Genomic DNA, 18,870 nt, shown 5'->3' with positions numbered 1-18,870 from the left:
AGCCGACGGGATCGCTTTCTGTTCTAGAATATTTTGCAAGACACTGTTTAGGGATGTAATCAGTCGTTTAGTTAGCACTCTTGTCAGGGCCAGTGACTATCCGGCCAAGACATCCGGTGACGAAAATGTATTGAGCAAGCTCTTTAATACTACCTATCTTATGATTAGCTACTCAAAAAGGGTTTAATACTACTTAGGTATTACTCTTATCTCTCTCAAGTGGATATTAGAATCTCGATATAGTATATAGGTGCAGTCTGAAAGTATTAAGTTATATTATTGATTGCATCTCGTATTTAAAAAGTATGCTATTATCATGCGCTACGCATTTCTCGCACATGCATCACCAGGTAAGCGGCAGCTGATAGTCCATCCAATGCTCTTCAGTATCCGCCTCCTTCCACTTGTCCATGCCGCCAACAACACCCTCATTATTAACTTCCCATTTCCCCTCATTGACCATCTCTACCCATTTCCACAGCACATGCTTAAGCGGTACATCGTGTCTCGCGACGAAAAAGTTATACCCTAGTTGATACAGATCCGTGCTGTTTGGTTGCAACTGCCCTCTAACATCCTCTCCGTCGTCCCATATATCCTCGCCGATTAGCGCCTCATCGCTAGTTCGCGCAAATCCATTAGCGCCAAGCGTATAAGGCAGAAGCAGTTTACACCCGTCCTCGAAAGGGTGCACGCCGTACGGTTCTCTGCAGGTAAGGTACATGCCAGCAGGGACAGAGACGGGTTCGGGGGCGCGCCCGGTGAAGGACGACACGGGGATGTGCTCGCCCCAGGGGGAACGGATGGTTTCCTGGTGTGCGGGGAGGGTGCTGGAGAAGAGGAGGAGGGGGGCGAGTTTGTTGGGATCTTCCTCGGGCAGGTCCTCGTCTTCCAAACCAGGGAGTGGGGGCGTGCCCGGGAAGTCGGAGGCGGAGGCGAAGGGTTGCTGTGCGGCGATGCGCAGGCCTGGGGCAATGTGCGTAAACGACGGGACTGGGGCGTCACAGAGGAATTTGTGCGCGAAGGTATGCGGGCGGAGCATTTGCGGGTTCCCGCCAGTTACGAGATCAAGAAGACCGCGGGCTGGCTCGGTTGTAGGGGGTTGAGACGGCATTTTTGAGCTGATGGCGTTGACCAATTCCCCGAAAGCTTCCAGCGTCTCGTCAAGATCCAGCTGAGTATATGATGGCATTATCCAGGGCGATATGCGCTCTTGTTCGCCTTCATACGTGTCGTCAACGGCGACTACTTTGCCTTGTTCTATCATCTCGATATATCTATCCAATATCACTTCTAAATCTAGCCAACCCATCCGACCATTCATCGTAACGTTAGTGTTGTGAAGAGACATATGTTGGATCGCCACTCCGTTTTCTTGAGCGAGAATAAGGGCCTTGAGGATGCGTCGCGCCTAAAGCCCAATTCGCTAGATACAGGCTAACATACGCTCTTTTGTTCGAGTCATCTTCCCATTCTGCGTAGTTGACATTGTTAAAAAGGTTGTCTGGGAAGCCTAAGCGGCCTAGATACCGATGAAAGCAGTGTTGTGGGACAGACTCGTCCAGAGAGTATCCGTGCCAGGCGGCCTTTAGAAATGAAATGACAGCAGGTTCGAGCCGCTCTAAAATGTCTGGTGTCAGTGCTGCATCGCCACTATGGCATTCCCACCAGGTTCTTTTGTCGAGTGCATTTAAGGAGAGTCCGCGTTGTGTCCAGCCAAGTTCGATAATGTAGTTGTGAAGCGCCGCACAGCGTTCATGATCTAAGCCTTCGATATCTCTGATCGGATTGTCCTCGGTGATTCGCCATTCCGCCATAATGCTGAAGCCGGGGATGAATACGTTGAAGATGGTTGAGGATTGAATGTGTTACGGATCCTTCCTGTGCGGCTCTGCGCTCTGTGGTTTGGCATGTGATCGGCCGCCGCACTAGCCCTAGTTATATGGGCCTTCCTTGTACGTATTTTCTCGTTAGACCAACCCCAAATACGTGATCTCCGATCGCTCACTTACAGAGTAAAAATATCCTGACGCGCCTCGCTCATATAACTAAGCATTTCTCACGCCAAGCTACTTAGAGGTTATGTGGTGGCCGATCGGGCCATGATGACCAATTCGAGATCATGAGATGGTGCCGCATCAAGATGGAAGGGCAAACTAAGTGTATACAGTACTAGTCGCCAGCATTGTTCTGTCTCATGTATTGCGTCTCCGTCTCTACCTAACATTTTACTGTACCACGATGTTAAAGTCGAACTAAGACTTTCAAAGATCACAAGGCACCAATCGTTGCGGACGGGATATCAAGCCATCTAAGACTGCATAGCTTTTTAGTAATCAATATAATCTCTTCCTTTAAGTTTGCTTACCTTTAACATTCTGTGATGTATATCGGTGCTATTCAGAAGATGCGCACCCCCCCTGATTCAGCTGTTCTAAGAATATCTATCACGAACAATGATGTACCTGATGATATCATAAGCGGGCAGCCTTTTTAGAGGTTAGAATTATATGGTTCAGTCTAAAAGTGACATCTGTCAACGGCTATCTAGGCCCTTATTAATATCTATAAGGAAATCCGCCAATAGGAGCATACGGAGGTGTCCTACTCGTTGTATGGTTAAGCTGGAGAGGGGGTGCACACATTCTGAATACGATAATATAGAGCCTGTGAATGGGACGTGATTTATTGCTCTAGATTAACAAGAGGGTATAGACTACAAACGTCACATGTACAGACTACTATATCAAGGTCAACATTTTGATGATTGCACCTTCGTAAACTTTGATGCGTCATCTGATCGCTGCAATGTTTGTCCGCTAACGTCGCTCTTTATCTGACCTCTTACTTCTAGTGAATGCTCGTGCCTTGGCGTTTGCCCGGTACAGATAGGTACCTGTGTAGGGAGCGTAGGGTCTTTCGTTGAAACGGCGCTGGATCGACGCCGAGGAGGTGTGTTTGAGATATGTCCAAGACATGCTGAGATGTCTAAGACTTAAGGTTATATGTGAGACAACAAGCCGCGTAGGTAGGGATACATAAGAACATAAATACAAAGCAACGTGAGCGCCCCAATCAACTCTTACCAAGACTCGAGGCACAAGCAGACAAGATGTTAAGATATTTCAAACCCATCGACAAGCAAAACAAGTGCTGGTTCTGGCTACCGGACAACTTATCATCGAACATAACCTGCATCCGTGGAGCAGCGTTAATACCGACGAATGATGGCACGAAAGAAACAGTCTACATCATCTATTCATTCGGCTGCAACTCGGATCATTTCCCTTCCGACCAGAGGCTCCATGAAAGCTTGCTCGACACGGTCGTTGAAGTGCTTGAAGCTACAAACAACGTGGGCGTTGCAGTCCGCGTTGGAAGCGATGCTCAATTCGCCATTTACGTCAAGGACATAGATGGGACAATACGCGCATGTGAAAGAACAGCAATGCACGGGCTACGACCGATTACCGGAAAAGTACAATTCCTGCAGATTGGCCATCAAGTATTAAATTTGCACACCGACACAACAGCGGGTAAGATATTTCGCGACTATAGAATATCAATTCGCACTAACCCTCCTTAGGCTCCAAGTCTTGGTTCTTTCCGGCATAATCCACTCCCTTCTCTGACCGGTATGGAGGTTGTCCATACTGGTTTCGATTATTGTAATCGACAAAGTGTCTCTCCTCAGAATCAATGGCATTTTTCCGGAGTATACCACCATAGGGCTGGCATTTGCAGAACACCGGACGCTGCCAGTAATGTGTGTTGCCTGTGTGGCGGACCGGAGAGCACCGCCAGGCGTGTATGACGGGGTTCACTTTGTCGTAAATAGCCTTGTCGTCTATGTCGAGTTCATCCCACACAATTTTGAACAACTCGATTCCGTTGCGACTCACGGTACGACGATACGACATGTATGTTTCGACCCACCATGGATAGTATCCAGCAAATTCCCAGTCGATGATGGCCACGATTTTGCCGTCGTGAACAAGGATATTATTCAAATTGAGATCAGCGTGGGTCAGGACATACGGTGCTCCATCTGGGAAATTTTGCTATGATCAAGTCAGGGTCTTGTTTCGACTTCAGTTTAGACTTGTAGAACACACCTTTAGCTCCTGTAGCTTAGCTTCAATGACAATCTCATCGCTTGTCTCAAACTTGCGTGATATGCCTTCTCGAAGCTCCTCATCAATGTTGTTGAACCATTCATCCGTTGTCTTTCCGATGTCCCTGCACATTTTCCTTGATTCGCAGTGCCCGATGACATTATCAAAGATGGGGCTTCCGTCGACCCGCTGCGGGAACTCTGCAGTAAACTGGCGCATTTCTCGAAGCGCGGCAATGACCTGTTGGGCATAGCTATTCTTTTCTTCAGTGGAGAGTGTCGGCCATACGCTCTCCAGTCGAACTCCCCTGGCACGAGACATGACCACGAAGTTAAACCCACCGTCTTCATCCTTGAATTCAACCATCCTCTTCACAAGTGGTATGTGTTTTACACCTTGTTTCTGGAGGAATTCGTGCGTCATATAGTCGTTTCGACACTCTGCACCGGGACGATCCCAGACTATCCAGTCGTTTCCCATGCTCCACATACCATTGTTGTTCCGTACACCTTCGATATGAAGTCGTGATAGGTACGAACTGCACATTTCGTTGTAGACAGTCCAGCCACATGATCGGCATAGCGTCTTTTTTTGGTCGCGGGCCCCTGTGTGTCGGTGTACGAAGTCAGCGCGTGATTCGCATGCAATTCATATACATGGATTACGTACAGGTTACTGTTAGACCTCCAAGTTTTTCCCTCTCTTCTGCAGATACTACCTCGTCAATCGGCTTGTACAACATATCTGGAATAAGGTTCTCAGGCGAGAAGTCTAGTTCATAAGCCATCTTTGAAGTGCTGTTAAGATGTTCAGCCAAAAACTAGTCCTGCTGCTTGAGTTATATCGAATGATTGCAAATCGGACGTATCCTTTTTGCGCTTAGAGATAGTAGAACGGTATGCAGAGAATACTACCCTATTTCTACGATAAGGTGCGCGGACACCTTTTTATGTGTGGCTTTGTATAAAATTTATTCTTCCTGGTTTTGCGCTTCTGATCTACCCACCCTGAAGAACAAAGATACATTGTACCCAACTAGATCGGATCTGACGGTAGAGGCACGTACATTCCACCCCCTCGTCTGATTCCTTTGTCCAGTCCACAAAATATCGCCGTTCACGGGTGAACAAAGAAGTACAGCATAGCCAAGGTAAGGAAAACATAAGCATGCTCACCAGGTGCTGCAATCATCAGTAAGCACTGCCTGAAAACTCTGAGCACATGGTGTCTAAGCACAATTGATTCAAGCTGTCTAACTTCAAAGCTCTTTCAGAACTTCGTCGCGTACTTTCAACTGGTTGAGTCTCTTTAAGCTCGTACGTAAGATAATGGCTGCCCTATGATAGCAGATTGGGTTTAACTAAAGCGCGCACGAACTGTCGCAACACCAGGTGTGCACTGGGTAACAGCGGAGCAGTGCGGAGACAGTGCAAAATGGAATTTCATCGCTTCAACGAGTGTGGTAGCGCGGCATATACTGCTGTCATCTGTGACATTCACGATGCGCATACATGTATGTGCCGTCACCCGCCATCTCTTTCCTACTTGTTCTTGGCCCATTCATCTAATCATGTAGCTCAAATTCTCTTACCGTCGCGCCCGTGTTTGGCGTCACACTGACATGGTAAGCGAGCATCGAACAAAGAAGATTGAACGCAAAGAGGTCAAAATAGAAGATGGGAAGAATCATGACTCTGATTAAATTAATACGACACCCTTTGCACAAAAACTCTCCCTTCCTCTTGATCCAGCGCTCCCTCTACATGGGAATCATGAAAAGGCCTAGCGGTGGTGAGGTCATCTGGAAGAAATCCATAACCAAGCCTCCTGTCGAATCAATCTGATACGCCACCCTTTGTCCCCCTTCGCACGGCATGCTGCTCACAGCGTATTGGTTGTCTGGCCGGATTGACGGCACTGTGCCAACGGGTGTTGAACTACCAACATTATTGGCGCTGACATCCAGCGAAGCAACCCTACCATTGAGGTGTGACACGATGATGCCGCCAGGCGACCGAATCTTGGCTGGAGAGAGATCGAAAGGTGCTGCAGGCGGCATGAAGAAGACAAGATTGCAGACCTTGTCTTGGAACTCAGGACGAACGTCGTAGACGAAAACCGTGGAGGCGATCGGTGATAGCAGTGCGCTATAGCCGTTGCCTACGACTTTCGACGGGTCGGCCTTGTCAATCGGGACGATCAGATGTGGTGCTTCAAAAGAGCCTCGGAGACCGGTTGGAACGCTAGTTGGCGTTGGAAGATCAATCAGACGAATGCTCGACGATGTTGGTATTGAGAAAGCCACGTTTGACGAAGGTATAACTCTGCTGATCACAGGAACGGACACTATTGTGGGTCGGGATGTCGAGGAAGTCCCGCTTAGACGCGCTATCACATGTCAGCATACAGAATCATGACTGGAAGAGTCCGCCATCTCCCTCACTCGAAACCACTCCTGTACTAGTCGATAGCCTGGTACTGCTGCGAGACGCTGTCGAAGACGACAACCGCGAAGACGATGACTTTACATGACCATTAGTCCGTGCATTCCAACCTGCAGGGCTCACAACCCAGGCTGGTGTATGTACGGGCGAATGGGGGAGATTCATGCAAGGGCAATCGCGACGCCAATGTATTACAGGCAGAAACCATTGAAGCAAAGACCAGGCGATGGAAAAGTTGTACAGAGAGATCAAGAGGAGTGGCGACAAAACGGAAGAGAGGATAAAAGGAAATAGGTGGCTTACAGGCTTCGAGCCTGTCGGGCACGACAGGTCGAACAGAGGGTTGACAGCCATGAGGTCGCCAGCCGGCTTGATACCAAAGCTGGGGTCAGGGTTTCCGTATTGGACGTCCTGGAGGGTGAAGTAGTATAGGTTCACGCCATCCTTGATGAGCTGGCAAGTCACATCCTCCCAGTAAATACGAGCATTGGCCGCACTCGGAACAGCCTGGTTAAGGGTTTTGCCGCTGACGGGCCATCCAGTCTCGGTGACCCAGACAGGCTTGCCCTGGGCAGCATTCACAGTCTGGTGATAGGCATCGAAGAAAAGCTGGCTACCACTCCCGACATTGTTATTCATGGTAGTCTGGAAGTAAGGGTACGCATCCATTCCGATGAAGTCGAGGGACGAGATGAAGTCCTTGTTGGTAGCATTGACATACACTGTCCACGTGTCCACGTGTCCAACAGGCTTACCCTGGAGCGGGGTGCCACTGATGGCGTTGCGAAGCTGCTGGACGTATTTGATCAACTCCTGGGGCTGAGCGCCAGGATCCGACTTGTTCTCAATCCCTGTGGGTGTGATGCGGTACAGGTCCTCACTTCCGACCGATATGCCATCGACGAGGTCACTGAATGAAGTGCCATACTGCGCGATGGCGCCTTTCAGAGCAGCAATCTCATTGTCGAAGCTGGCTTGGCCGGCAGAAGCCCATAATCCAAGTAGTAGAGTAGTCTTGGTGTTTATGGCAGCCTGGATGGCCTCAATGGGTGTATTTGTCGTTCCATGCTGGACCATTGTATAGAGACGCGCCGAGGTCCATCCGTTGGTGCCGGGTAGGCTCTTCGCGGCATTGAATTCGTACTCAAAGTCGACCAGAGTCTTCGCCCGGCCATCATTAAAGTTTGCACTTCGAGGCGTCAGTGACCGACCCTGTAGCTGCATCGAGCTCCAGCTTACCCATAGTTGAAACCTTTGATCGCCGCATTTGCGGTCGAAAAAAGTCCAGCCGCGGCAACCAAAGGAGTCGAGAAGCGCATCTTGTAGACCTGTAGGAAGAGGAAGAGGAAAATGTAGACGAAGGAGAAGAATTGAGAGGCAATAAGCTGCGAAGGATTACAGATGGCAGCCGAAGTGGTGGGAGAGGAATGAGGCTATTAAGAAGAAATGTTCGCCTACATGACGTCTGTCAGCTAAACGATAAACAAGTGCGTGCATTAGCCGCAAGAGAAGCAGCGAATTGGTCGAATGTTGGGGAAGCAACATTCTGCAGGGATCACGTAGAAAGGGGAACCCGTCCTCATCCGCTGTTTGCTGACATGGCGACCGCCGCGCGGACAGTTGTGCAGAGCCTCATCACCCCTATCACTACTCGCAAACTCTATACACACAACATCATTTCCAGTCATTCATTTCGATGCGTGCGCAAAAGTGATGCAGTTCGATAAACCGGGGATCTGTGGAAACAAGAGACGTCAAGCTTCGCAAGCGGGCCAACCCCGGCTTGGCCCATGTGGGGAAGCCAATATCCAACGGCAACGGAAGCAACGTCACTGCGTATCCATTTATAGACTTTCACTACTTCATCCTGCTCGTGAACTCGTCTGTTGTCTTATGGGCATCGCTGCATTTTCGCAATCTTCCGAATGTAGCACTTGCCACGTTCGCACACGCATGGCTGGCTTTCAATTGCGGTAGTCTTGTGGAATGCGAACAAAGAGGGATGACCTCAACACATACAGAGTCTAGACGTGGATCGAATAACTGCAGACTAGTTGACACAACATGCAAGCTCCCGATCTGTGCGCTCGAGAAAATTATCGCGCTGCAAGGCCTAGTTGATGGAGATGACGCGAATAGTTGTGACGGTCTGAAGTCATCACCAACGGTGCATGCGCCGGTGTATTTCGGTGTGGCAATGACGCGGCTGAAGAGCCGGAGGTTGCGAAAAGGAGCCTACGTGTTGTCTGGATTCGGCACACTTTTGCGTCCGCAAAACGCGTGGACAGCTTCCCGTGTTGTGATTGGCACCATTGTGAATGATGTGACTATTTCTCCAGTCCAGGCTTGGGGATTAAACGTGCGTGAAGAATTGCGAGACACAACTGTCCTTAGAGCGAATATCTACACAGACTCACTATGTAAAAGCACTTCTACAGCGACACCGTCAGCCCTGTTGTGTCATGACATGCACCTCCGTAGAATTACTCTCCGTGTCCTTCGCTACTGCAACCAGATCCGGCTTCCCATTCTTAGTCCAATCGGCGACCGCAAACTCAAACATACCATAGCTCCTATACAGCGGTGTTTCGGCACGCAGTATAAATTCCTTGTACATAGAAGCTCCTGACAGCACATGCACTGAAGTGCATTTGTCACTCGAATTGCTCTTCTTTATCGCGACTAGATCCTGGTGCCCATCGCCGTTCCAGTCCGTGACGAGAAAGTCCCACGTATCATCAGTTTCGTGTAGGGCAGTGTCGGTGCGTATGATGAAGTTCTTGAAGTGTGAGGCGCCCGATAGTATGTGCACTTCGGTGGTACGAGAAGTGGTTCTGGATTTCTTGATCGCGAACAAGTCCGGCCTGCTGTTGGCGTCCCGTTTGCCCATGGCGAATGTAAAGGTTTCGTCAGTTTCGTGTAGTATAGTGCCGACTTCTAGCATCCAATGTTGGTAATTGGATTTTCCAGATGTGATATGAACTTCAGTACTGTTTGTACCGGTGTAGTTCTTCTTGATCATGACGATATCTAACGAGCCGTCATCGTCCCAGTCTGTAAGCGTGAAATCCATTTGCGTAGTCATAGTCTCACGAGCTGGTGTTGCGATGATGAGATTGAAGTCCCGGTAATTAGAAGTGCCAGAGAGGACATGAGCCACGGCCGATCGGTTAAAGGTAGCCGTCCTTTTGACTGCAATCAAGTCTGGCGGACCTTCCTTTTTCGAGTTGCCCATGAGAAGTCTGACATGCTCGCTAGTCTCGGCTAACACCGTGGGCGCCTGCAAGACGGTTTTGAAGATGTCGGATTGGAGTTCAACGTCATCTTCTTGTTCACCCAAGCCCTCGTTTTCAATGAACATCTTGCGGAAAAGTTCCTGTACATTCTTATCGGTCTTGGCGCTCTCTAGCCATTTCTTTGCGTTCTCGATTGGTGAAGCCGATTCATCTTCTGCTTCTCTTATTGCTTTCTGAAGTCGCTTGATCGCCTTGACCTTGCCTTCACCGTAGATGGGTACCATGTGAATGTCAAAAACACCCATCAGGCAATAGGCCACGTCTTCCGAACGTGTTGTATTTCGTTCTTTTGCCCATGACATCCTATCCTCAACACTATAGCGTGACAGAGGTCCTCGCTGTTGAAGAGCTTCGGCAGGTATATGGGTAATGTTGGCGATCTCCAGCACTTTAGAGGACTTGGTGAACAGTAAATGGCCTTCTCTAGAGAAGAACTTGACGCTTTTTGGGGCGAGCAGCTCTTGGAGCGTCCATCCCCGAGTGAACCACTTGCTCTGCTGAGGCGTTTTGCCATCCTTGCTGTCAGTCGACACATCATCGAGGTATACGTAGCATTGCGCCGCATTCTGGTACCAGCGGAACATGGAGACAATAGCTTCTGAAAGCTCTGTGCTACTGTCTTTGTTGATGCAACATGTGTCGACCCAGAAGTAATCTAAGTGATCGCTCGCAGCCTGCCTTCTGCAGAACTCAAGTTTTCGATAGCCAGCTTTTGTTGTACCTGTTCCCTTGTTAAGATCCTTGAAGGTGACCTCGTCCTCATCTGCTCCCCAAGTATGCGAAAGGATAGCATATGGTGGAATAGCATTGTCAGCACTTTGGACAAGCTGGATTCCACTGTCGCCCTGCAGCTGCAAAAGACGCATAATGGGGTTCGATTGTGATTTCCCTTGCGAAGGCAGTCTGCCGGTTTTAGAACATGAGATTAGGACTGTAGAAGCTGGAATATTGGTGCTGACGATCCAGTGCTGACAGGTGGCGCCTACCCATTTGAGGCTGGCTGCATACTGCAAGTTATGGTGGGATGTCTAGCGAAGTGGATAGCAGCGAATGGCCTCGACAGACCGATAGACAGGCATATGAAATTCGAGTGACTGATTCAGTACGCCATCAGCTTTAGGTTATACACACTACAGCTGAGATTCAGTTGCGAAGCAAACACCAGTGTACAATTTCAGGTTATAGGATGAGCTGCCACCTGTTGCACCCTGGTCACGTCATAGTCGACAAGATGTAGTACATAGCTCGAGGGCTGAATCATGTGGATGTCTGTCTTAAGCATTGGCGGCACATGCCCTCGCCTACTTTCCGTCGCAATTAATAAAATGCGGCATGATCGCTTCATGGTATGTGGCTGAGAGATGGACGCGGGTGCTGTTCGGACGTCTTAGCGGGACATGGCTTGGCACTGGAGCTACTGCGCGGCTCATGTTGCCTTGAGCTTGAGCTTCAAGAAACACGACCACGTCAACAGTGCATATTGCCTCTTTCAGCCACAATTCCCATACTCTCAACACCTTGTTGCGAGTTTTGATACCCCACAGCACTCAGCCAAATCCTCGCCTCACACACAAACCGGCAACATGGTATGCGATTACCCGCCCCGCTGGAGCTCTTCTGCTAACATCAGCAGTTCATAGCACGGAGCGAGTATGGTGAGTACATTCTGAGCAATTAACCATGAAACTGGCATGCTAATATGATCATCTAGATCGTGGCATCAAGTCAGTACACCCATTGCGTCCCACCCCACAAGCCGCAGCTCACAAGCAAACAGCACCTTCTCGCCCGAAGGCCGTCTCTTCCAAGTCGAATACTCCCTAGAAGCCATCAAGCTCGGTTCAACAGCAATAGGCGTATGCACCCCATCTCTCTCCACCCCACACATCATGCTCACACGGCCAGGTTGCAACCGGCGAGGGCGTCATCCTCGGCGTCGAAAAGCGCGTAACCTCCACCCTCCTCGAGACCAGCTCCGTCGAGAAGATTGTCGAAATCGACCGCCACATCGGATGTGCCATGTCGGGTCTGCAAGCCGATGCACGAAGCATGGTCGAGCATGCGCGTGTCGAGAGCCAGAACCACGCTTTCAACTACAACGAGCCGCTGAGAGTCGAGAGCTGCACGCAGGCGATATGCGATTTGGCGCTGCGGTTCGGTGAGGGTGCAGAGGGCGAGGAGAGCATTATGAGTCGGCCGTTTGGTGTGGCGTTGCTGATTGCGGGATACGATGAGGATGGCCCGAGTCTGTATGTTGCACAAGATACGTAGAACTGGGGAAGGTGGCTAATGACTGCATAGGTACCATGCCGAACCCTCCGGTACCTTCTACCGCTACGACGCCAAAGCCATTGGATCTGGTTCCGAGGGCGCACAAGCAGAGCTGCAGAACGAGTTCCACAAGTCGCTCACCCTGCCCGAGGCGGAGGTGCTGGTGCTCAAGACGCTGAAGCAGGTCATGGAGGAGAAGCTGGACAGCAAGAACGTCCAGTTGGCGAGCGTCACCAAGGACAAGGGCTTCAGGATCTACACTGATGCCGAGATGGAGGAGGTGGTTGGAAGACTGCCAACAAACTAGACGGGCAGAGTGACGACTTCGTTTTGAACCGTGATGAATGCGTACAGCGATGGTCATGGAGCAAAAGCACATCAAAGAATGTTAGAGCGCCTTATGCCGGCTACGACACAATGAAAGCAATGCACGACATGGTATCTGCGACCGTTTCCATGCACACTAAGAAGAAAGCATCAGCCCTCCACATGACATATCATCACCAATATCACACCCGTGAACTTAAAAGTGGTCTATTCTTTAGCCGCTAAAACACAGCACTGCCACTCCACTACTCTATAACTTCTCCCACCACCATAATGTACATCCTCCGCACCCCAGCTCCAATGCAACCCATCTAAAACGGGTTGTCCTCCGGCGGGATCTCGACGTTGAAGTAGCTTCCGACCACGGGGATCTTCTTCATGATGTCTTCGCGGACGCGCGGTACCTCGGCGAAGAAGAAGAGGGCGAAGAAGCCTGCTGCGCCGCCGAAGCCGGCTGCTAGGACGCCACTGTGGGCGGGTTAGAATGTGTGAGGGGGATGGGACATGTGTGGTGGGACGTACGCCTTCATAGCGTGCTTTGCGGTGATGCCGTGGTAGTTGCGGGGAATGGTGTATCTAGACAAAGTAACATGTTAGCCTCACTGCGCCGTGTGGTATATGTGTGTGTCTTCTTCCTGCTTCCTTCTTTTGTGCTCGCCATTCCGCCTATTTCTCAGAGCCCGGTCTATCCCAGCTGCGTCGCTAATTCCTGCTTTTTCCCTCGATTTCCCCAAGAACCCAGAAGAAATGTGTACGTACTGAGGACCAAACGGACTCCTGTACGCCGCGTACGGGCTGCGCATACTCTGCATCACCTCATTAGCCCTGCCTACTCTCTCAGCGCCCCAATGGCTCCGAAATCGTTGTAACGTACGAACGCGGCAGGCGTCTTGCCATGGTGAGGGGGCGACATCGTGTGTGAGGCGTGTGCGGGGAGATTCGTGATGTTGGCGATGTTGGACGGTGACGAATGTTCGAAGTTCTGCGGACGGGATGGGTCGAGGATGGGCGCGGCTTGGCACCAATCAGGACCTGCGGGATTTTGCGGGTGGTCAGCATCAACTTTCACGACGGTTGGTGAGTATGGGTGTGGTATTGAAAGTAAGTCTGCAGTTAATGATATTATGGATGTATTAAGTCTATTGGTATCTAAAACTCCCAAACACCGTCCAATGCGCCGTTTTACCAACGCCATGCAAGACAACAATTACCCTTCGATATCAGCATCCTTTCGCGCAGCTTTCTTCTCATCAATGGAGTCGCGCCACTGCTTGCCGTACTCTGCAGTGACCCACGTAGCCGCCGCGCCCGCCATCAGAAACAACGCACTAATCGTCGAGAACCATCCCACTCCGACGCCTCTGATGGCTGGAAGCACGATAGCTGAACCACCCGCCGCGAACATGTAGCGCATGAAGTAATTGCCCGCTATTGATGTATTAGCTCATACGAATATGTTGAAATAGGCGGAAATCAGGACTTACCAATGACCTCAGCACTCCTCTCCTGCATAACATCAAGGCAGTAGACATTCAAACTAGGAAAACAAAACAACTGCGCAACACCCTGAAGAAACATCATGAGCACCGGCAATGCAACGCCGCCCACCTCTTTCTCAATGCTCCAGCCATAGATGATCATGCAAGCCGGGATCACGCCGCCGAGGAATAAAACACAGCTGCGTAGCCGGTCTTCAGCGATGCGTTTGCCGCGCTTGCGGATATACTTCTTGACAATGTGGTCGGCATAGCGGCCGCCGAAGAAGGTTCCAAACAGGTAGCCGCAGCCGGGTGCGATGTAGAAGAGCCCAGATTGCAGGGGCGATGTCAGTTGGAAGCGGGGATTGAGCACGTAGCGGATGGGTGTGAGGAGGGAGTACATGTTCCAGACTAGGGAGGAGGATGCGAGTGCCTGTGTTGTATTAGCCTCCTACACTGATTTCGTTCAAGGCGGAATACTCACTGTGAGAAGCAGGTTTGGGTATCGGTACAGCACAATGACGCGGAATGGATTCAGCCATTGCCACATCTTCTTTGCTTTCTGCGTCCGAGGGAGGCCTTCTAGCTCGGTGGCACGTTTTTTGTGGATGGTTTCGGGCTGCAGGAAGAAGCAGAAGGCGGTAGCTGCGCCGGCCAGAGCTGTTTGGAGCCAGAAGATGTCTCGCCAGCTTCGGAACGTTACGATGATACCGCCGATGAATGGGCCTGTGTGTATTAGTGATGAAGTTTGTGGTTGAGGGAAAATACTCACCCAAGGCTGGCCCAATGAGTGTACCGCTCAAGAACCATCCAAGCGCTGTCGAGCGCTCGGTCTGGGGGTATGTTAGTTCAAAGTTGAGACATACAACATATCCTTCTGGGTATACTGCTACAGTGTAATATCCCGATTGTGCACCATGGTACTGTGGAAGTATACCAGGAGTCATCAGGATACACAGCAGAACTTAGGTTTTCGTAAAGGAAAGAGACGACCTACCGGTTTGTAGATGTCTCCAATGACTGCACTACCGATAACCAAGAAGGCAGTGCCTTGAAAAGCTGTCAATATCCTAAAGACGAAGAAGCTCGCAAGGTTTGGTGCTAGGGCTGTTCCAATGCTGAAGCCCGTGAAGAGCGTGGCGCTTGCTACAGAGACCTGTCGTCAAAAATTAGTTCAATCCATATTGCTTATCCGATGCTTTCAGCACCATAGATCAAGAGCATCTGCTGGTCAATGCGTACCCATTTTCTGCCGTAAATATTCCCATACGGTCCATAGAAGCACGGGCTCAGTCCCATAAACAGCATGTACAAAGCGTTCGAGACGTTGATAATCGAACCATCTGTATTGAATGTAGCTGCTACCTCAGGAACCGCGGACAAGACCGTGGTGGATGATATAGGAGCCAAGAAGCTACAGAAGGATACGACGGCTACAATGATGGCCTTGCGGCGTCCGGAAAAGCGGTTGTAGATTTCATCCGCGTCACCTGTGGCAATGTAGCCCACGTCTGCCATGTCTGCATGGCTGGAGATGGTGCGTTGGAGATCTAGGCGACCTTCCCCACGGTCTTCTGGGATGATGGAGGCATACTGCGTTTGCTTCTCAGACTCGGGGATGTGAGCTGGAGCAGGTACAGCCGGAGCCGGGGTGTTGTTGGACGCCATAATGTGTGTTCATGAAAAGGCAAGAGCCGAAGAAATATACCGCACGAAGGTATGGACAAACAAACGGAAGAACAGTAGACTTGCAAGCGTAAAATTACAGAGGCACGCGAGCAGCTTGCACATATATGAAGCCCAACCACCAGACACACGGAAAAGGGAGCGAGGGTGACTCAAGGAGTCTAATTCTGTTGCAGTTGGCCACATGTTGAGCCTATCTCGTTGCGTTAGCGTTGCAAGCGCAGATCAAGCGGCGGACGTTGTTGTCCCTAGCCTGCTGCTTTTCCGGGCAGCAAGTGAAGATTTTCTAGCAGATAGGGCTGTGACATCCGAAAGGTGGGAGTAGCGTGACAGGGTATCGGCGTCATAATGTCCAGTTCCGAACTCGGAATGAATGCCGACTCCGCGAATGCAGCAATGTGTGCAATGTGATTGGCAAGACTCGCCACTCGATGCTGGTGTTGGTCGCGCGGTGAAAGAATGTCCGGGTCAAATTGTGCCGTGCTGCTTGGCGTTCACGATGCGTTCATGTGCTAATACGGCCTGGTCGATAGTTCACCCATGTTGGAGCCCAAGAAGTCTGTGCGGAAAGTGCGAGCTGTGAAGCCCGAATATAGGAGTACATTCAACAGAAGGACCTGACTTTGTCCATGTGTTATCTAAAAGGGGCCTTGAAGTGACAGAGCCGTGTACCTACCAGAAACAAATCCCAAAACGCCAGCGATGCAGTCATGATTTTCGGAACAGCGAGGGCCCGTGTTATATACTGAGCTTGTCCAAGCTCAACCGATCTGCACTCTCTATGCCTCTTCACCATGCCCAGCTTGTAGAATCTTTCTTCGCCTGTGGCCGTCCGCCCGCCGATGTACCACTTCTCCGCGCCCATGACCTCGTGAAAGCCCTCCGAGGAGCTGTCTGATCCTCGTCTGTTTCTTTGTGAAGCGCCTGGTATCGGGAAGGCTTTCGCCGTGGGTGATGTGGAGCGGTGGTAGGGCGGTGCATGTTGCCGTGTCGGTTGGAAGTGGTTGGTCCCTTGTACTGACGCGTTGTTTGCACCAGGGGAGGGTGACCGCGCTTTTGCAGTTATTGTGCGTGTTGATGGTGTTGACGCCTCACGGTTCTGGGTCTGCGAGGATGTGGCGTTGTGGGAATATGAGGCGACGGAAGCTGCCTGCGAGTTTGCGGCTTTCTGGAGCGCGGGCTGGGCTCGGAAGGCTGCGAGGAACCCCCCGAAGAAGGGTCTGTTGGTCGTCATGGTGTTTGACGGGGTTGTTGTTCCTGAGCTGGAGGTGTGTCGGTCCTCGTGCATCTCCCGCTGCGCTGGAAAGGCGGTGAAGTGAAGCTCGGTGTCCACCCACTCGCGCTCCTCGTCCTAAATAGCGGGTCTATCTTGCAGCGTGTTTCGGGTGTTTCCCTCCAAAGGATGAAAGGGCGGCGGCCGTCTTATCGCGTGTCACGGCTACGGTCGGACGGTGTGTGTATGTGTGTGTGACGTCAAAGCGGCTCACGGTGTTGCAGCGTGGGATGAAGCGAAGCGCGCGCCTGTTCTCAGATTGGTAGCCTCTTCGATGGCGGGGGAGGAGCGATTTATGGTCGGTTGCGGGGAAGTGGATGTCCAAGTGTGGTCGCTGTGCCTGTGACGCTGCCGAAGCGGTCGAGCATGGAGAAAACCGGAGCTGTTGCTGAATTGACGCTCACCTGATTCGTCTCGCTCTCAGCACCGGCCAACGGCTCCGATGTTAGACCGAGGCATGAAGCCCTGCGCCTGTTCTGCTCCCCACGACCAGCACAGTGTCTCCGTCGCCCCGGCAAGCGGTGCTGTTACCTACAGCCGGATTCATCTAGTCCATCTCCTCGGATTGTAGGGGTGTGCAGCTGCGCCATGTGCTCATGTCCGTCATGCACCCCACCCCACTCCTCTCTCGTCATTGGGAACCCGCCGACACTCGTTGGTCGCAGATAATCGCTAATGCACTGTATGCCGTTGACGGGCAGTACTGCCGGTCCGCTAAGCAATGGTTCGCAGGCTCCAAGCAAAAAGCAACTTCCAAGGTTATCCCTCGAATCGAACGGCAACTCTGACGATCGAGCGAACGTTCCTACAGCCGGCCGATGAACCCTGTATCTCTTCCAATCACTACACTTACACATGTCCACTCGCTTCCCCTCGCAACTGACCGCGCATATCAGATGCGATAGTATAGGCTTTTATAGTCTTGGTGCGGGTACTAGTATCTATTACACTGCTAGGCGCTTACTTATCGAATACAGCGTCTGAGAGTAAGTCAAGCTGCTCTTGTCTTTGCTTTGCTATGAGAAAGCTGAGGTATCCCCTTCCTCGACCTATGCCTCATCCTTCACGGCTTTGCGGAAGAGTGGGTCCTGGAAGCCGCCGCGGAGAACCGTAGCTAAATCTATCTTTACACCATTTTCCCATGAACTTTCAAGTCTCCCTGAAAGTAGAACATCTGTACTTTTTTGTTATGATTTAGTTCTTTAATATTCTTTTTCAAGTGCAAAATCCTATTCGCAAAGTGCCGTGGTTCGTCTACCCACCCTACTTGTGATTGGTGTGCACGGGCCTCCACCCCGCGAATCGCCCCTTCCATCATTAGGCATCCTTCTGTCATCCTGCTCTGCGCATCAACATTTCACACTACACTCAGAACCATGGCATCTTTCACACATCTGCCCGCGGAGCTCATGGAGTATGTCTACTCCTATCTGGACCAACCAGCACTATATGCAGTCTGTCAGCTGAACAGGAGGTTGCATGCTCTTGTGGTTCCATTCCTATACAGACATGTAGATCTCTTCATTCGTTCGGGCGACAGACTCCCACGAATTGATAGATTTTGTCTCAACGTTACAAAACACCGACGGTTGGCACGACGTGTAACATCTATCAGACTAGGACCGTCGCCTGAGGAGGACGTTAGAGAAGGCCAACGTTGGATCACCCGTGACAATCACTTTGATGACGAGGCCATGTACGGCCTAGCCATGAAAACATTGGAAGGCGAAAGCCTAGTCTCGAGCGACTACCTTCGAGACGCTCTTCTCATGCGCGAATATGCAGCGTATGCCGCTCTCATCCTCATCGTCCTTCCTAAGCTACATTCTCTGCATCTTGCAGACTTCAAAACTGCAAGCATACATCACGTTCACGCGATGCTTTGGAGTCTCAAACCTACTGGGGGACGCAATACACGCCATGCTTCCGACAATCTCATGCAACAATTGTCTGGTATCAAAACCGGTTACTTTTAACGTC

The 18,870-nt window shown here is 50.8% G+C and overlaps 10 protein-coding genes across 10 annotated transcripts; 2 read left to right on the top strand and 8 right to left on the bottom strand.

Moving 5' to 3' along the window:
• Nucleotides 1–343: 343 nt before the first annotated feature.
• SNOG_01572 (hypothetical protein) lies at nucleotides 344–1,267 on the bottom strand (the record flags this gene model as incomplete). Its single annotated transcript, XM_001792157.1, has 1 exon — nucleotides 344–1,267. One exon carries the CDS (start codon nucleotides 1,265–1,267, stop codon nucleotides 344–346), a length of 924 nt encoding a protein of 307 aa, XP_001792209.1.
• A 1,426-nt stretch (nucleotides 1,268–2,693) lies between these two features.
• Nucleotides 2,694–2,978, bottom strand: SNOG_01571 (hypothetical protein; the record flags this gene model as incomplete). Its single annotated transcript, XM_001792156.1, has 2 exons — nucleotides 2,694–2,716; nucleotides 2,849–2,978. 2 exons carry the CDS (start codon nucleotides 2,976–2,978, stop codon nucleotides 2,694–2,696), a joined length of 153 nt encoding a protein of 50 aa, XP_001792208.1.
• Nucleotides 2,979–3,572: 594 nt separating this feature from the next.
• SNOG_01570 (hypothetical protein) lies at nucleotides 3,573–4,538 on the bottom strand (the record flags this gene model as incomplete). The annotated part of the gene is made up of 2 exons (XM_001792155.1): nucleotides 3,573–4,061; nucleotides 4,116–4,538. The coding sequence occupies 2 exons, from the start codon at nucleotides 4,536–4,538 to the stop codon at nucleotides 3,573–3,575; spliced, it is 912 nt and encodes a 303-aa protein (XP_001792207.1).
• A 1,336-nt stretch (nucleotides 4,539–5,874) lies between these two features.
• On the bottom strand, nucleotides 5,875–7,878 carry SNOG_01569 (hypothetical protein; the record flags this gene model as incomplete). Its single annotated transcript, XM_001792154.1, has 3 exons — nucleotides 5,875–6,297; nucleotides 6,863–7,748; nucleotides 7,799–7,878. 3 exons carry the CDS (start codon nucleotides 7,876–7,878, stop codon nucleotides 5,875–5,877), a joined length of 1,389 nt encoding a protein of 462 aa, XP_001792206.1.
• Nucleotides 7,879–9,005: 1,127 nt separating this feature from the next.
• SNOG_01568 (hypothetical protein) lies at nucleotides 9,006–10,721 on the bottom strand (the record flags this gene model as incomplete). The annotated part of the gene is made up of 1 exon (XM_001792153.1): nucleotides 9,006–10,721. The coding sequence occupies one exon, from the start codon at nucleotides 10,719–10,721 to the stop codon at nucleotides 9,006–9,008; it is 1,716 nt and encodes a 571-aa protein (XP_001792205.1).
• A 717-nt stretch (nucleotides 10,722–11,438) lies between these two features.
• SNOG_01567 (hypothetical protein) lies at nucleotides 11,439–12,568 on the top strand (the record flags this gene model as incomplete). The annotated part of the gene is made up of 4 exons (XM_001792152.1): nucleotides 11,439–11,494; nucleotides 11,618–11,711; nucleotides 11,761–12,104; nucleotides 12,157–12,568. 4 exons carry the CDS (start codon nucleotides 11,439–11,441, stop codon nucleotides 12,431–12,433), a joined length of 771 nt encoding a protein of 256 aa, XP_001792204.1. The 3' UTR covers nucleotides 12,434–12,568.
• Nucleotides 12,569–12,645: 77 nt separating this feature from the next.
• Nucleotides 12,646–13,406, bottom strand: SNOG_01566 (hypothetical protein). The gene is made up of 4 exons (XM_001792151.1): nucleotides 13,328–13,406; nucleotides 13,213–13,259; nucleotides 12,976–13,029; nucleotides 12,646–12,921 (listed from the first exon to the last, which is right to left on the bottom strand). Exons 1-4 carry the CDS (start codon nucleotides 13,364–13,366, stop codon nucleotides 12,765–12,767), a joined length of 297 nt encoding a protein of 98 aa, XP_001792203.1. The 5' UTR covers nucleotides 13,367–13,406; the 3' UTR covers nucleotides 12,646–12,764.
• Nucleotides 13,407–13,660: 254 nt separating this feature from the next.
• On the bottom strand, nucleotides 13,661–15,599 carry SNOG_01565 (hypothetical protein; the record flags this gene model as incomplete). The annotated part of the gene is made up of 6 exons (XM_001792150.1): nucleotides 13,661–13,881; nucleotides 13,938–14,364; nucleotides 14,416–14,657; nucleotides 14,704–14,854; nucleotides 14,929–15,073; nucleotides 15,202–15,599. 6 exons carry the CDS (start codon nucleotides 15,597–15,599, stop codon nucleotides 13,661–13,663), a joined length of 1,584 nt encoding a protein of 527 aa, XP_001792202.1.
• Nucleotides 15,600–16,122: 523 nt separating this feature from the next.
• SNOG_01564 (hypothetical protein) lies at nucleotides 16,123–16,975 on the bottom strand. Its single transcript, XM_001792149.1, has one exon. It carries the CDS (start codon nucleotides 16,903–16,905, stop codon nucleotides 16,252–16,254), a length of 654 nt encoding a protein of 217 aa, XP_001792201.1. The 5' UTR covers nucleotides 16,906–16,975; the 3' UTR covers nucleotides 16,123–16,251.
• A 1,291-nt stretch (nucleotides 16,976–18,266) lies between these two features.
• SNOG_01563 (hypothetical protein) lies at nucleotides 18,267–18,866 on the top strand (the record flags this gene model as incomplete). Its single annotated transcript, XM_001792148.1, has 2 exons — nucleotides 18,267–18,304; nucleotides 18,506–18,866. The coding sequence occupies 2 exons, from the start codon at nucleotides 18,267–18,269 to the stop codon at nucleotides 18,864–18,866; spliced, it is 399 nt and encodes a 132-aa protein (XP_001792200.1).
• Nucleotides 18,867–18,870: the final 4 nt, after the last annotated feature.

The sequence above is a fragment of the Parastagonospora nodorum genome, assembly GCF_000146915.1.
Source record: "Parastagonospora nodorum SN15 chromosome Unknown scaffold_2, whole genome shotgun sequence".
Lineage (NCBI taxonomy): Eukaryota > Fungi > Ascomycota > Dothideomycetes > Pleosporales > Phaeosphaeriaceae > Parastagonospora > Parastagonospora nodorum.
The sequence above is the reverse complement of the archived record's forward strand: the minus strand, read 5'-3'. Positions and strand labels throughout refer to the sequence as shown.